The following is a 16,702-nucleotide window of genomic DNA, read 5'->3' on the forward strand; positions in this document are numbered from 1 at the left end:
TTTTTACTTTTTTTAAAAAAAGTAGCTGCCATGCTTAATGTGGGGCTTGAACTCATGATCCTGAGATCAAGTCACATGCTCTACTGACTGAGCCAGCCAGGCATCCTGAAAATTAAATCTTTTTTATTTTTATTTTTTAAATTTATATATTTTTGAGAAACAGTGAGACAAAGTGTGAGAAGGAGAAACAGAATCTGAAGCAGGCTCCAGGCTCTGAGCAAGCGGTCAGCACAGAGCCTGATGTGGGGCTCGAACCTACGAACTGTGAGATCATGACCTGAGCCGAAGTTGGACGCTCAACCGACTGAGCCACCCAGGTGCCCCGAAAATTAAATCTTAAAAAAAAAAAAAGGGAATGCAAACTAGTGCAGTCGCTCTGGAAAACAGTATGGAGGTTCCTCAAAAAACTAAAAATAGAACTACCCTACAACCCAGCAATTGTACTACTAGGTATTTAGCCAAGGGATATAGGAATGCTGTTTCAAAGGGGCACATGCACCCCAATGTTTACAGCAGCACTATCAACAATAGCCAAAGTATGGAAAGAGCCCAAATGTCCATCAACAGATGAATGGATAGAGAAGATGCGGGATATATATACAATGGAGTATTACTTAGCAATCAAAAAGAATGAAATCTTGCCATTTGCAACTATGTGGATGGAATTAGAGGGTATTATGCTAAGCGAAATTAGTGGGAGAAAGACAAATATCATATGACTTCACTCATATGAGGACTTTAAGATACAAACCACGTGAACATAAAGGAAGGGAAGCAAAAATAATATAAAAACAGGGAGGGGGACAAAATATAAGAGACTCTTAAATATAGAGAACAAACAAAGGGTTTCTGGAGGGGTTGTGGGAGGGGGAATGGGCTAAATGGGTAAGGGGCATTAAGGAATCTACTCCTGAAATCATTGTTGTACTATATGCTAACAAACTTTAATTAAAAAACAAAAAAGAACAAAAGTACTGATACAGGCTACAATACAGATGAACCTTGAAAACATGTTAATTGAAAAGAAGTCAGACACAAAAGACCAAATATTGTATGATTTCATTTATGTGAAATATCCAGAACAGACAAATCTGTAAAAGACAAAAGGTAAATTTGTGGTTTCCTAAGAGGAGGTGGGAGGCGGGAATGGGTTAGATGCTAATGGGTACAGAATGTCTTTCTGGGGTGATTAAAATGTTCTAACTTAGACTGTGGTGATGGTTGCACAACTGTGAATATACTAAAACAACACCCTGAACTGTACACTTAAAATGGGTGAATTTTATAGCATGTAAACTATATTTCAATAAATATGTTAAAAAAAAAAAAAAAACTCAAGGCAGGGAGAAAATATGCTCATATTTTATATTCACAGATGTGGTATCTGGCATAACCAAGTGGCTCACTAGCAGTCTAAGGAATGAAGAAGGTGCCAGCCTTCTGGGACAGTTGGGTTGTTAGACCGGCTCTGGAGAACAATTTTGTTGGTTATCTCAGACAATGAATATGGCTAAGAAGACATGAACACATGCACCATATTCTAATACGTTTGCTTCCTTAAAAACAAAGAAACAACAACAACAAAAAAACAACTCTTGCCATTGACTGGTGGTGTCTGTAAAGATCTAACGTTCCCTTAGGACGAAGACAAAAGACTCAGAGGAAAAAGAGGTAGAAAGGAAATAAAGGAAAAAGAGCAGTAGAAATTGCTGTGGGGATGATAGTTAAAAGTAGGGGTTCACTCATACCACTGATATTTACTAAATGTCCAGTACTGTGTTAGATGCAAGGGATTCAGTGGAAAAGCAAAATAAAATCCTTGCAATCATGAAAAACAGAATATTCCGGTGAGGGAGGTGACTGGGGGAGGGAGCAGACATTGGCAGTGAAAAGAACCATAAAAGAAGAGATTAAGGGAGCTGAAAAAGCAGTAGGAATGGTGAACCAGCAGACACAGACAGCACTGCTTACTGGCCGTGTCCTTGAATGTGCAGTGCCCTCTCTTAATCTACACAACAACCGTGATGTATTATCTCCATTTTACAGTACAGATTTGCCCCAGAACACACAGTAATCAAGTGGTGAAGGTGATACTGGATCAGGACTGAATTGCAGCAAGGTCCACAGTCTTTCTACCAGAGAAAGTGAATGTAGTAGGTATGGTCAAGGACACCAGGGCCTTTCCTCACCTATACAGATGCTTAACGACAACTCTATAGTATAGGGGACAGGGGTGTCAAAAACCTTCCGGTATTGTATATAAATCCCCTTTAAAGAGCCACAGACTAGGCTACCACTCCTCGAGAAGATGCAAATCCTACCTATACTCTACCATAATGGCCCTAGGAGGCATCAGTGAATTACACTGGCAAATGGTACAATTAAACAATTCATAGTAGGGATAGGGAGGGAATTTCCTGAACAGAGTACTGCAGAATACAGTAGCTAAGCCATAGTGACCAGCTAAGTTACAGAGTGTTGTAGCCTGTACAATAATTACATAAATAACGCAGGGGAAGTAGTTAAGTAGAAATCAACTAAGATACAGGTTCCGATTTTTCCTTACGCTAGAAAAAGAACAGATTCTTCATGGTTGTTAACTAAAAAGAGAAAATGAGCTTGTATATGACTTGAAAAGACTCAGTTAAGGAAAGAACCAACAGGCCAATAGAACACTGGCATATCTTTGAGGGCTGAGAAGAATTTGTTAAATTCTTTTTAGAGCTTTGGGGAATCTATGTGATACACCAATTGAATGAGAACACATACAAAAGTTCTGCATGAGGTTCTCAATAAAAATGTCTGAGACAAGTATGGGGCTTTTTTTTTTTTTTTTAAGATTTTAAGTAATCTTCACATCCAACAGGAGGCTTGAACTCACAACCCTGAGACCAACAGTCATGTGCTCCACCGAATAAGCCAACCAGGCACCCCAAGTTTCTGGCTTCTTGAATTTCTAAAGCCCAATGCTTAAGGAAAGACAATACATTAAAATTTTTTTTTCTTTAATGTTTACTCATTTTTGAGAGAGAGATAGAGTGTGAGCGGGGGACAGGCAGAGAGAGAGGGAGACACAGAATCCGAAGCAGGCTCCAGGCTCTGAGCTGTCTGCACAGCTTGATGCGGGGCTCGAACTCACAACCCATGAGATCATGACCTGAGCTGAAGTTGGACGCTTAATCAACTGAGCCATCCAGGTGCCCCAAGACAATATATTTTTTAAGCAAATGTAGTATGTTTTCTGAAGGGTGGCTTCAGATTTTTAAAGCTGATAAAAACCAGTAAAATCACAGTGGCACAAACTAATTTGGGGGACTTTCAGAGTATTCATTTCTTTTCCTTTTTTCATTATTTTATTTTATTTTTTATTTTTTAAAATTTACATCCAAATTAGTTAGCATAGTGAAACAATGATTTCAGGAGTAGATTCCTTAATGCCCCTTGCCCAGTTAGCCCATTCTCCCTCCCACAACCCCTCCAGTAACCCTCAGTTCGTTCTCCATATTTATGAGTCTCTTCTGTTTTGTCCCCCTCCCTGTTTTTACATTATTTTTGCTTCCCTTCCCTTATGTTCATCTGTTTTGTCTCTTAAAGTCCTCATATGAGTGAAGTCATATGATTTTTGTCTTTCCCTGACTAATTTCACTTAGCATAATACCCTCCAGTTCCATCCACGTAGTTGCAAATGGCAAGATTTCATTCTTTTTGATACTCCATTGTATATATATATATCTTCTTTATCCATTCATCCGTCGATGGACATTTGGGCTCTTTCCATACTTCGGCTATTGTTGATAGTGCTGCTATAAACATGGGGGTGCATGTGTCCCTTCGAAACAGCACCTGTATCCCGTGGATAAATGCCTAGTAGTGCAATTGCTGGGTTGTAGGGTAGTTCTATTTTTAGTTTTTTGAGGAACCTCCATACTGTTTTCCAGAGTGGCTGCACCAGCTTGCATTCCCATTTCTTTTTTTTTTTTTTTTAATGTTTATTTTTGAGACAGAGAGACAGAGCATGAGTGGGGGAGAGGCAGAGAGAAAAGGAGACACAGAATTTGAAGCAGGCTCCAGGCTCCGAGCTGTCAGCACAGAGACCAACACGGGGCTCGAACTCATGAACCATGAGATCATGACCTGAGCCGAAGTCCGACACTCAACCAACTGAGCTACCCAGGTGCCCCAAATACTGGGACTTTTAAATTTTGTTTTATGAAAGTATCAATCTACAAAGAAACCAGTTTTATACCACGATAGTTTGATAAGCTTCTCTCTAAGGGGCCACAAAACTAAAAATCCTCAAAGCAGAGTGATAAAGCTGTGCTGCCTTGGCACCTGACAGGGAGAAGGGCCTGGGGAATCAGAAGGAAACTCACGGGAGCAGACCAGTGGGGTGGTGTGTGAAAGGGGTGAAGGGCAATAGGAATGGGCTCTGGATCCCAGCTGGGACAGATGAATGGGAAGAATAAGGCAGAATTCAGAGGAAGGAAGGGGCCTGCCAGACTTGAGTTTGCATATCCCTCCAGGGGAACAGGTTTCCTTCAGCTTCAGCCAGCCCTCCTTATCTTTATCTCAGAAGCACTTCACATTTTTTAGGTTATGGAAACATTCTAAGAATCTGATTAAAATTATGGACTATCTTTCCTAGGAAACTGCACATGTCTATAGCTTTTAATATAATTAAACTTAAAACTGAATATAATTCTAGGAAATTCATGAAAACCATTCATGAATCCCAAGTTAAGAAGTCCTGAATTAAAAAATTCCTGAGGAGACACCTGGCTGGCTCAGTTGGTAGAGCATATGACTCGATCTTAGGGTTTAAGTTTGAGCCCCACGATGGGTAAAGAGATGGAGGAAAGGAGGAAGCAGGGGTTTGCGGGTAGGAGGGAAATACACATCATATAACCATTTGTGCTAGTAAACTCATTACCATGGACATGCCTTGCTTTTCCGATCAAAAAGGAAAAAAATATCCAAAAACAAATTAGTTGGCATTCAGGGCAAGTCTCAATCACAGCTTAACAACAGGGAGAGGAGAGAACCCCTCGTTTTACCAAATTGCCTACCAAATGTTTCCCCAAATTCTTTCATCAAAAAACATTTTAGGGGTGCCTGGGTGGCTGTTAGTTAAGCGTCCGACTCTTGATTTAGGCTCAGGTTATGATCTCACAACTGTGAGATCATCCCCTGTGTCGGGCTCCACACTGGGCCTGGAGCCTATTTAAGGTTCTCACGCTCCCTCTCCCTCTGCCCCCCCCCCCCCCAACGCCCACGCTCAAGCTCAAATAAACAAACATTTTCAAAAGGCAAGGTCCTTAAAAATGTAAATATAATTCCAATCATTGGTATGCATGAATTTCAGCCTAAAAATAAACTGGTATCAGATCCTTTCCTATCTTCACAAGGATTATGAAGCAGGCAAACATAGCACCTTAGAAGGGAGAAAGCAGAGGGACAAACAGAAAGAAATAACAGAAAGGAGAAACAGGGAAAGCTGGAACACAATTTGCTTATTGCACAATCGCTTGCGATCTGCCTCCACCCATGGACACAAAAACAAACAGCTGTTCAAAATGATTTCACATCCCACCAGATAAATGTGCCAATATTTTCCCAAGAACTATGGTTACAACCACCTTCCAGTGACTTTCTAAGTACTCTGAGGCAGAATGAAGCAGAGTTAGATTTTTCTTTTTCACTTAAATGGAGTAGCAAAAGCTTGTAGAAAGTTAGGTATTTCCTATGTTGTGAATAAGCGCAAAAGCTAATAATGGAGCCACATAAAACATTCGAACTTACTTGCAAAATATGTGATCACACTTTGTGGAAACAGGCTCTTTGATCAACTCCAGACTAGAAGGATACAAAAAATAAGAAATGAGGCTCAATAATTCATTTCAAAGTAAATATAATCTTGGTAAAGAAGTTCAACTTTAAGTTGCTATAACTAAGTCAAAGTAAGGCTTTAAGTTCATTTCATAAATATTTATTAAATGTCTGCTGTGCTAGGAGCCAAAAATACAGCAGAAAACAGGATCCTTCCCTCCTGAGCTTCCAGATACCAAAACAGAATATATTACTCTAGTCAACACTCTATATTATATTATCTTATTATTATTATTACTATTATTATCTTTAACGTTTAAAAGATTAGCTGACATTGCTCCATTATTAATAAGTTTTCACCGATACACTTTTTTGAGCTATCTTTGTGAGGAAACATCCTATATATATATCTTACCTAAACTTTAAGCTCTACAAAGACAAAAACTTCTTGTATTTCTTTTGGATTCCCTCACAGCACTTTTTTCACATGTGACTACCTTTTTATTTTAAATTTATTATTTTCTTTTAATTTAAAGTAATCTCTACATCCAACATGGAACTCAAACTCAGGACCCAGAGATCAAGAGTTGCATGCTCTACTGACTGAGCCAGACAGGCGCCGCTTAAATTTCTTAGTATGGAAAATTTCAAGCATTTACACAAATAAAATAGTAAAATGAACTCCATGTACCATCACTCAGTTACAACAATTTTTGACTCAAAGCCAGTCTTATATACACACCAGTACCCACTCAAGGCCCAGATTATTTTTTTTTAAGTTTATTTATTTATTCTGAGAGAAAGAGAGAGTGGGGAGGGGCAGAGAGAGAAAGGAAGAGAGAGAGAATCCCAAGCAGGCTCCACACTTTCAGTGTGGAGCCCAATGAGGGGCTTGAACTCACAAACCTATGAGATCTTGACCTGAGCCAAAATCAGGAATCGCTCACTTAACCCACTGAGCCACCCAAGCACCCATGAGCTCAGATTACTTTAAAATAAATTCCAAGAGGGGTGCATGGGTGGCTCAGTCGGTTAAGCACCAACTTCGGCTCAGGTCATGATCTCACAGTTTGTGAGTTTGAGCCCCATGTCGGGTTCTCTGCTGTCAGCATAGAGCCCGTTTCAAATTCTCTGTTTCCCTCTCTCTGCCCCTCCCCTGCTCACGCACGTGCACTCACACACGTGTGTGCTCTCTCTCTCCCCAAAATAAACATTAAAAATATTTATAAATTAATTCCAGGAATCATTCATTTCAATTATAAATATTTCAAAACAAAGTTTTTAAAAAATAAAGATCTTTTCAAGATGACCATGAAACCATTACTCTTAAAAAAATAATTTCCTTTATACCATCTAATATGTAATACTCCAATTTCCCTCATTATCTCTTAAAATTTAATAATTAAATCTGTTTAGATCAGGATTCAAATAAGATCCATGCATTGCATTTGGCTGGTATATCTTGTCTTTTTTTTTTTTTTTTTTTTAATGTTTTTTATATTGAGAAAGAGAGATCATAAGTGGGGGAGGGGCAGAGAGAGAGAGGGAGACACAGGATCTGAAGCAGACTCCAGGTTCCAAGCTGTCAGCTCACAGCACGACTCGGGGCTCGAACTCACAAACTGGGAGATCATGACATGAACCAAAGTTGGATGATTGATCGACTGAGCCACCCAGGCACCCCTCAAATGTCTTTTAATCTATAGATTTTCCCTTCCTTTTTTCCCCTTGTCATTTATTTTAAGAAGTATGTCACCTGAGGGTGCCTGGGTGGCTCAGTTGGTTGAGTGTCTGACTCTTGGTTTCAGCTCAGGTCATGATCTCACAGTTCATGAGTTCAAGCCCCGCGTAGGGCTCCACACTGACAGTGTGGAGCCAGTGTGGAGCCGGCTTGGAATTCTCTCTCTCCTTCTCTCTCTCTCTCCCTCTCTCTCCCCTGCTCATTCTCTCTATCAAAATAAATAAATAAAAAGAAAAAAAATTTTTAAAAGTACATCAATAAGTCATTTGATCTACATTATTTCCCTCACTCTGGATTTTACTGATTGTAACCCTATGATATGGTTTAGCATGTTCCTCTTGCCTCTATTTCCTATAAACTAGACTTACAGGCTCGATCAATTCAGGTTTGGTTTTTTTGGCAAGAACACTTTACAGGTGGCACTGTGTGCTAGGACTTTTATTATGTCACTTCAGGAGGTACATGATGCTTGGCTTGTGATCACTTTGTAAAAAGAATGTAACAAACACTGAAGAAAATTTAGAAAATAAAAAACAAGCTTAGAAAACGATTAAAATTTTGAGAAAAGAAAATTGGTCACCCAAATTCCCATCCTTGTGGGTCCATTCACAAAATCTTTCTTATTTTCTAGAAAATCTTAAGATCTTCTTGAGACTCTTTCATTTATTAACAGAACAAATGTTCATTGGGCACCTACCGTATACAAGTACGGTTCCTGGGGATGTGACATACAGCAGTGGACAAAACAAAGCCTGTCCTCATAGAACTTTCATTTTAGCTGTGGTAGATAGTTAATTGAGAATTAAACAAGAACATAGGAGAATAAGGGCTAGAAATAAAAATAAAGCTCAGTAACAGGAATAGGGAGTGCTGGGGTGGGAGATGTATACGGAATGATCAGGAAAGGCCTGATTGAGGTGACATTGGCAGACAGTTGCATGTGAGGAAACAAGCTGTGCAACAATCGGGAGAAGAACATTCCAGCAGAGGGAGCAGAGAAGGCCGACTCTGAGCAGGACCATGCCTGGTGTTTTTGAAGGACAGTGAGCAGGCCAGCAGGGGAAGCACTAGAAGAGCTCGGAGAGGCAGCCAGGAGCCTGAGCAGGTAGAAACCTACAGGCAATTTTAAGTTTTTATCTTTTATTCTGAACGAGAGCTTTAGCAATGGATTTCTGGTACAGTTCAGCCAGGACATCAAAAAACAGGTAACCTGTGTGTGACAAGAATGTGGGTCTTTTCATTAAATGTTAACTTTTTAGAAAAGGATCACAAGAAAAGCTGGGGGACAATAGCCTCGTTGTGAAAGGTTTGGTAACACAACTCTTGTGATCATGGGGCTTCTGACGCAACACAGGGTAACAGAGAAAAGAATATCAGAGTAAGTCAGAAGGCCAGGTTTCTACTATCAGTTCCCTTTTTTATTAGCAGAGTGACCTCAGGCCAAGCCCTCGACCTGAACATCAGGTTCCTTCTCTGTCACCCACTCTACCAGTCTCTTTAGGTTATTGTCAGAATAAAATTAAACGCTACTTGGGAAAATGTTCACAACCTGAGATGACTTCTATCAATGTGAGAATTATTATCCGGACCTAATGTGATTTTAAAAAGAAAACCACCCAACAAAGAGAACTCGATTTGCTACTAAATCACTATTCCTCAGATAAGCTACATATCAAAGAAATTCTCGGCAAAGGCGAAATTGGATTTAGCTATGATGCCAGATGGCTTTCATTCTCACCACTGCCTCAATTCTGAAATAATTATGTTTCAGCATGGTAATTATGAGCCAAGCTATACAAACATACTGTAAACACAAACTTTAAACGGATGAAAACTCCAATATGTAAAAAGGTAATGACTGTTGAAAAAAACCTTGAAAAGGGAATGGGAATAAAAAGAAAAAAGTCAGTCCTCTTTTAGATCCTGATGAAAGTGAACGTTCACTATAAAGATGATTCAAATATTTTATTATTTTTTTAAGTTTATTTTGAGAGAGTGTGTGCATGGGAGGGGCAGAGAGAGACAGAGAGACAGAGAGAGAGAGAGAGAGGAGAGAGTCAAAAGAATCCCAAGCAGGTTCTCAACTGTCAGCGTGGGGCTCAGTTTCACCAACAATGAGATCATGACCTGAGCCAAAATCCAGAGTTGGACCACTTAAGTGATTGAGCCACCCAGGTGCCCCTCAGATATTGTAAACACTTTTCGACTCAGGCAATTTAGACCTCCTGCATATTTGCCTTTGGGCTTCTGACATGGGTAAGTGATTGGAAAAAGAAGCTAGGTTAGGGTTGAAAAACCACCACCACCCAGCAGGATACATATTTTAGCAAACTCTTCTGAAAGTCAAAAATTTTATATGGTCATGTGCAAAAGTTTAGAAAGAAATACTAATTATCAGAAGTAAATATCAATAACTTAGAGGTCAGCAGAAGTGGTTTTAGCTCAAAAGGCCTCAAAGAAGCTGGAAACCTATCCTCTAGCTACCCTCAATAATACTTTGCAGTCACTATCAGGAATCATTTATTAAGACATAATGGCAAATTCTACTGTTCTAGCTAGGCACTGGTAAACAAACAACAGGGGCGCCTGAGTGGCTCAGTTAAGCATCGACTATTGATTTCAGCTCAGGTCATGATCTCACGGTTCATGACTTCAAGCCCCATGTAGGGCTCTGCACTGCAGCTTAGAGCCTGCTTGGGATTCTTTCTCTCCCTCTCTCTATGCCTCTTCCCCACTCATGCACATGTGTGTGTGTGTGTACTCTCTTCCTCTCAAAATAAATTTTAAAAACTTTAAAACAAACAAAAAGTGGAGTAGGTAGGATTCCCATCCTAGAACTTCCCCCGTGAATGAGTTTAAGGTTTAACAATGACCAGAATGAAAAGCTTTAGTTTAAAAACTTAAGTCCATTGCTAGTAGAAAATAGATAAAATAACAAGGAGCCAGAAATAACAGGACGGCTAACTGAAAATGAAAATTTAGCACTAACTTTCATTCTTGTGTCTTTACTTTTTATGTATTTGAGTTTTTTAATTGATAGTTTAATTTGCCAGAGTGAGAAAGAACATTACATTTCTATAACTGAGTCCCATGGAAATGTAAAATAAATGGACCCAGATGCCACACTATTGAGGACTTTTTTGATCACTCTTTGTAATTATCATGAATAAGTTTTGCTTTTTCAAAAGCAATTTTTTTCTAGTTGTCATTTCCTGCTTCTCTGGCTCTGATGATTCATAAAGTAGGCTATAAATCTCATTTAGCTCTTGTTTTTATTTAGATGAAATGTTGAGGGGCAAGGGAGAGGAGGGTTACTTATAAATCTTGTATCTCTCTGGAAACACAACTTGCATGTTCTTTAATTTTATTTACTTGACTCCAAATATGAAAAACAACTTTATGAAGCACAAATGAAAATTTACTTGAATTTACTCTCCTTTATTGAAGGTAAGGGGCAATAGGTGCAGCTTTCCAATTTATTTTTTGAATGTTTACCCACCACTAACCATCACCATATTAAAACCCATTAAACTAACAAAGAACCAATTTAATTAACGTTAATTAATATTTAATACCTTCAGCAAACGTTTACTGAGTGGCTATTATGTCCCAGGTATATAACTACTAAGGATATGGAAGTAAATAAAACAAAAATTCCTGCCTTCGTGGAGTTTAAACTCTGTAAGGGTAGAGAAAAAGGATAAATTGTAAGGAATGTTAGATAGTAGTAAGAACTATGGAGAAAAAAAAAACAGGAAAGGGAAATAAAGAGTGTGTTGGGGGTAAGGGTGTTTATTTTTTTTTGAGAGAGTGAGAGAGAGAGAGAGAGAGAGAGAGAGCAAGTGAGCAAGGGGCAGAGAGAGAGAGAGGAAGCAGGGCTCAAGCTCACCTGATATGGGACCCGAACTCAACAGCCGTGAGATCACGACCTGAGCCAAAGTCAGATGCTTAAGGACTGAGCCACCCAGGTGCCACCATTTTAAATAGGGTTGTCTGGAAATGCCTCTGTGAAAAGGTGGTATTTCAGTCAAGATTTGTAAGCCATTCAATTATCAAGGGTAGAAAATTCCAGGCAGAGGGAAGAGCAAGCATAAAAGCTCAGAAGCAGGAGAGTATGTTCTAGTCTGAAGAAGAGTTAAGAGGCCAGAATGACCAGAGTAAAGAGAAGAAGAAAGATTCTAAATTTCCTTTCTGGCTTTTCACCAAGACATTCTGAGGTATGGTTTTTAAGTAGATTTAGTGACTACCATAGATATCACCTAGTGACTGCCTGGGGCTCATAACCTCTGGCAGCCAGTGAAGCGCATGAACGCCCTTCCAGAGTAATGCTTTTAAATGCATAAAATAAAAAATATAAAATTATACAAGAAACTAATTATATTGAAATATAGTTCTAGCCATAGGCCTCCAAATGTCATGAAGGGTCAGCAAGTTAAGAGCTCCTGAACTTTCTGGGGTGATGGAAATGTTACACAGATATATACAATGGTTAAAACTCATCGACTTGCACACTTAAGATCTCTACATTTCACTGTATGTAAATTATGCCTCGACTTAAAAAAAAAAAACCTTGAATATTCCTTGTTGTTGTTGTTAATGTTTATTTATTTTGAGAGAGTGCATGGGGGTAAGCACAGGAGGGGCAGAGAAGGGGAGACAGAATTCCAAGCAGGCTCCATGCTGTCAGCCAGAGCCCAATGTGGGTTCAATCCCACAAACCACAAGATCACGCATGACCTGAGCTGAAATCAAGAGTCAGAGGCTTAACCGTGAGCGCCCCAGGAATCCCAAAACCTTGAATATTCTAGTCCCCTCTTTATTTTATAGATGAAGAAAAACAAGCTCACTCAAAAAGTCAGAGACTTACCAAAGACTTTGATGATTCGCAGTATTCTTTTTTTTCTTTAAAGATTTTATTTTTATGTAATCTCTACACCTAATGTGGGGCTTGAACTCAACCCCAAGATGAAGAATGGAGATCAAGTGGGGCGCCTGGGTGGCTCAGTTGGTTGAGCATTTGACTTCGGCTCAGGTCATGATCTCACAGTTTCTGAGTTTGAGCTCCGTATCAGTTTCGCTGCTGTCAGCACAGAGCCCGCTTGGGATCCTCCGTACCCCTCTCTCTCTGCCCTCCCCTGCTCATGTTCTCTATCCCTCAAAAATAAATAAACATTAAAAAAAAAGTGGAAATCAAGAGTCGCATGTTCTGTGGACTTCTTATTTAAATATACAAGACTAGTTCCAACTGGAGACCTACCCATTCACAAGCACCAATCATTGGTGATTTTATTTTGCCACTATTAACTATGCCCATTCCAAGTGATCTAGCTGTTTTTAGAGCCTGGATGAAAAGGCCACTTACTCCAAACCAGATCCCTACCCCAAAGTAGAACCAATCAAGACAGTCTGTGGGCTAGGAAAGATAGGGAGCTGAATGTGTTAAGGCAGTAAAAAGGGAAGGGGAGAAGCAGAGTGGAGAAAAAGGAGTAACTTCCTATATTCCCAAAGCTCTTGAGTTAAGAAAAGCAGCAACTTTTATAATTTAATTTTAATAGGTAGTATAATTTTCTTCTCCTTAATATGTAAGGTGAATTCCACTTATTTGCATAGGATATAGTCAAGAAAGGAAGAATCTCAAATTAAGAAACCCTTCTGTTGACTTACCAGATTGGACACTCTAAGATTTTCTGCATAGCATTAAGGACACTTTGTACTTCTTCAACACGATCTGCAGATAAATCCATTTCTCCCTGTTCCAATGAATTTTAAGGCATCAACTTAAATATATATGGATATACACACGCACAAGTCACTTTAAAAGATTTATAAGAACAGACTAGTTTCATTATATGTCATTTTTAAATAAGAGAAACTTAAGACTGGAGTGCTTCAGGATCATACCAACCATAGAATTAATGACAAAAGCTTTATTTTTTAGATTCAAAATATTGTTTTTTTGTAATTAAAGACCATTATTTTCTCTATTTTTTTCCCACATACAGCCGCCAACCGCTTCCTTTTGGTGTTTTCCTCTCCCCAAGAAAAAGAAAGCCACAGTGGGGTGACTGAGTGAGTGATGGTAGCCTCATATTTCTCCAATCACCTGGCTCCTTTCTTTGTCTTGTGTTTAAAACCAAACTCAAAAAACAAAACCAACACCAACCAACGCTCCCCACCCCTGACCTTCCCCAGTGTTTCTCACTGGTCTGCATTCATCTCAGGATCCTCTTTAGGCACGTTCATACCAGCAATATATGCGTGACTGCTGACGCCCCTCTACTTTCTTCTTGTCCCTTCTCAGAAACGCGTATGAAGCCAGTTCTTTCTTCTGGGCTCCCCCTCCCTCACAATCCACCCTCCTCCTATTCTCATTCCTGACACATTCCTGCTCCCTTTCCTCCTTCCTCAGGATACCCTTCTCACACACCCCAGCCCGTCTTTTTACACTATATATTCCCCTCAGGACACATTCCAGTTCCTGTCATCAGGATTCCCCCTCGGACACACCCTGCTCCCTCCCTTGTCCTCAGTGCCTCCCCTACCCCGGGACCCACAAGGCGCCCCCTCCCCAATTTCCCCAGACTTAACTTCTTAGGCTTCTCAGGTTCCACCCTCCGCCCGCCCCTGCCAGCCAGGTAATGCCCATCTTGTTCTTCCCCACTCTCTCCATACCTGTTTCCTGCCTGTCCCTCGGAGCACCCCTTGGGCCCTATCCCTTCCCGCGAGCTCTCTCACCTTTACCCAGAGCAAAGCGTCGGGGCTTCCCGGGCCCAGGGCCCCACTTACATAAAAACCTCCCGGGCCGTCCTCAGTTCAGAAAAACCTCAGCGAGCTCTCCCCGCACAGTCGCAGTTTCAATTTATCTGTAATTCCCGCGCTTTCCTGTTGCCACGGAAACCGTCCGCCGCCGCTGAGCGAGAACCTCTCAGAATACGAGATCAAAACACATTACGGAAGGGAGGAGCAGAAAGAGCCGAGAGTCTTTCCGGGCTCCCGATTGGTCATCCATTCTTCCCCGCGTTACGTAATTAGAAAGAGACGGAAGAGAAAGAATTCTCCCCCCACTTTTCTGTGAGGCCCCTGCCCCCTCACCTGTACGCTTTCAGTTGCGGCTTATTACGTCACAGAGACTGCGGGACTAGGGTCGAAATCAATACCTGAGGCCTGAATAGGAGCGCAAGATAGTGCCTGAAACATTCGCAAGAAGAGGCCCCGTTCCCTCCCCATTTCCGCCGCAATGAAAGTCTCCAGTTTAGGTAAATAAAAGGATAGTGTGGGGGAAAAACTACGATTTCCAGCATGCATTGCGGATCGAAAGGCCTTCGACACAGTGTTCCTTGGAAACTGTAGTCTTATGGAGAGGGGCTTCCGACACCGGAAGCGGGCAAGAGTCTCACGGCAATCCAGTTGACAGATTGAAGAGCTCTGTGCGCTTACGCACGTCAACAGATATGGATTGGAGTGTTAGGTTTTCACATCTTGAGAGCGGAGAATAGGCTAAAGAACCTACAAGTCCCAGGAAGACTACAATTCCCATCCAGCCCCGCAAGTCTCGGGCAAGGAGTCCACTAAGGTCAGTGACCTAAGGGAATGCAGTGGACGCCGAATTTACCTGGGAAGGGGAAATGGGCCGCGGCCCTCGACTGCGCACTTGTAGTTCCGCCCCTCTGCCCCAGTGTTTGTTGTTGTTGTGCTGTTATGGCTGCTGTTGCCCAGCCCCTGCCACGCATGCTCGGCCAATCAAGGGGGGTGGTAGTTTTGAGAGACAACTGTTAAGAGCCAATCATCTTGTCGGAAACTCAAACTGGGGACTAGGTCCTATTTCTATCCGCCATGTTAGATTCACCCCGCGGGGAGAGCAGCAGAGCTGGCAGCGAACGGTTTTTGCACTGGCCTCCGGCAGGCGCCCCCCGGGGGCGGGGAGCTGGTAAGGAAGTAGCGGCGGTTACAGAGGGGTGGGAGCACATCGCCACTGAGAGGGCTAGGGGAAGTTTGCGGAAGGGATCCTGCAAAAGAGAAGGCGACTTTTTCCGTGTCTGGGGGCAGCCAATCTTTTCAGTGACTGGATGAGAGAGCCGTTTGGGCCAGGGGGCCGAGGCGGCGGATACTGCCAGAGAGATGGGGGGGTCCGTGGCTCAGAACGCTCGGCATCTACTGATGGGAGGCTAAGACTCTCCAGCAGAAAGAGGGCCTAGGCAAAGAAAGCGAGATTCCTCAGGGGGTGGTAACACGATCTTGGGGGCATGGAGTGCTAGGGAAACGATAACTGGAAGACAAGGATAAAGTCTGCAGGGGAAAAAAAAAATGACAGTGCCCACACAGCCTCCCATCCCCATCCCCCTCCGCTTGTTGAGAACCTTGTAAAGATGTCTCCTTGGTCAGGGACCTCTGGTTTTGAAAAGGCACCGTTTTTCCTTTTTGTCAAAACACCCAGCTATAGGTCACATGTTTTAACCCCCGGATTAACATGTCAGGCCTTTGGTGGAGACGGTAATCAAAGCTCAAGTTCCCAGGTCTGCTTCATTAAAGGGATTTTTGGTATCCTGAAAAATTTGACGTAGAGGAAAAGCTGACTTGTGCCAAGCAAAAGTGAGCCAGTGGCATGAACGTATAATAATGCCAGTTTTGAAAACTGAAGGCCTAGGACCCAGCCGTCTGACTTTACTGGCTTTAAAGCTACAAGGACAGATGGTGCTAACCATAGCTTTGGTATTTCAAGTTCAAGATTAATGCTCTTGCTGAAAGAATTTTCACATAAAAGCCAAACAGAAATAGGCAGTTCTTTATGAAGACCTGGGTATGGTCCAGCTAAACTAGAATCCCCCACTTCCTGTTTTCTCTCATCAGCCTACCAGCTGGATGAGCTCCAAAGTATCTAAACTAATTTTAATTGTGTATGTAATTTGGAACAAGGGAGTTAGATTAGTTTCCTTCTGGACTCTCAAAAGTGTGGAAAGCATTTCTGGGAAGTTGAAAAGTAAGAAGGTGATTCAGAATATCCACTTTTTGGCTGACTGAATCAGTTACTTCATTTCCCAGATTTTTTTTTCTCCCCAAGAATCTGGGAAGTTGACCTGGGGAGGCATTCTGTCCAAATGTTAAGGACTCCAAGAATTGCATTCCATAAGAATGAAT

General features: G+C 41.4%; 2 protein-coding genes across 18 annotated transcripts in view; one reads left to right on the forward strand and one right to left on the reverse strand.

Moving 5' to 3' along the window:
- The window catches only part of BRCA1 (BRCA1 DNA repair associated), a 58,227-nt gene extending 43,465 nt beyond the window's left edge, over positions 1-14,762 (reverse strand). For 8 of the 11 annotated variants that reach the window (XM_060645988.3, XM_060645986.3, XM_060645982.3 and 5 more), the window contains exons 1-3: positions 14,303-14,565; positions 13,232-13,317; positions 5,800-5,853 (exon numbers count right to left, since the gene is read on the reverse strand). In XM_060645988.3, coding sequence (XP_060501971.2) covers positions 5,800-5,853; positions 13,232-13,311 — 134 coding nt within the window. In that variant the 5' untranslated portion in view covers positions 13,312-13,317; positions 14,303-14,565. Of the gene's footprint in view, positions 1-5,799; positions 5,854-13,231; positions 13,318-14,239; positions 14,566-14,659 lie in introns of those variants that run through there. The other 3 variants (XM_060645978.3, XM_060645977.3, XM_060645976.3) reach the window with 3 other exon arrangements.
- Positions 14,708-16,702, forward strand: part of NBR1 (NBR1 autophagy cargo receptor) — a 28,021-nt gene continuing 26,026 nt past the window's right edge. For 4 of the 7 annotated variants that reach the window (XM_060645989.3, XM_060645993.3, XM_060645994.3 and 1 more), the window contains exon 1: positions 15,364-15,494. The gene's annotated coding sequence lies outside the window, so the exon portion shown is untranslated. Of the gene's footprint in view, positions 14,824-14,853; positions 15,141-15,363; positions 15,495-16,001; positions 16,157-16,702 lie in introns of those variants that run through there. The other 3 variants (XM_060645991.3, XM_060645992.3, XM_060645990.3) reach the window with 3 other exon arrangements.

Source organism: Panthera onca, chromosome E1 (assembly GCF_046562875.1).
Source record: "Panthera onca isolate mPanOnc1 chromosome E1, mPanOnc1 haplotype 2, whole genome shotgun sequence".
In the NCBI taxonomy this organism is placed as follows: Eukaryota; Metazoa; Chordata; class Mammalia; order Carnivora; family Felidae; genus Panthera; species Panthera onca.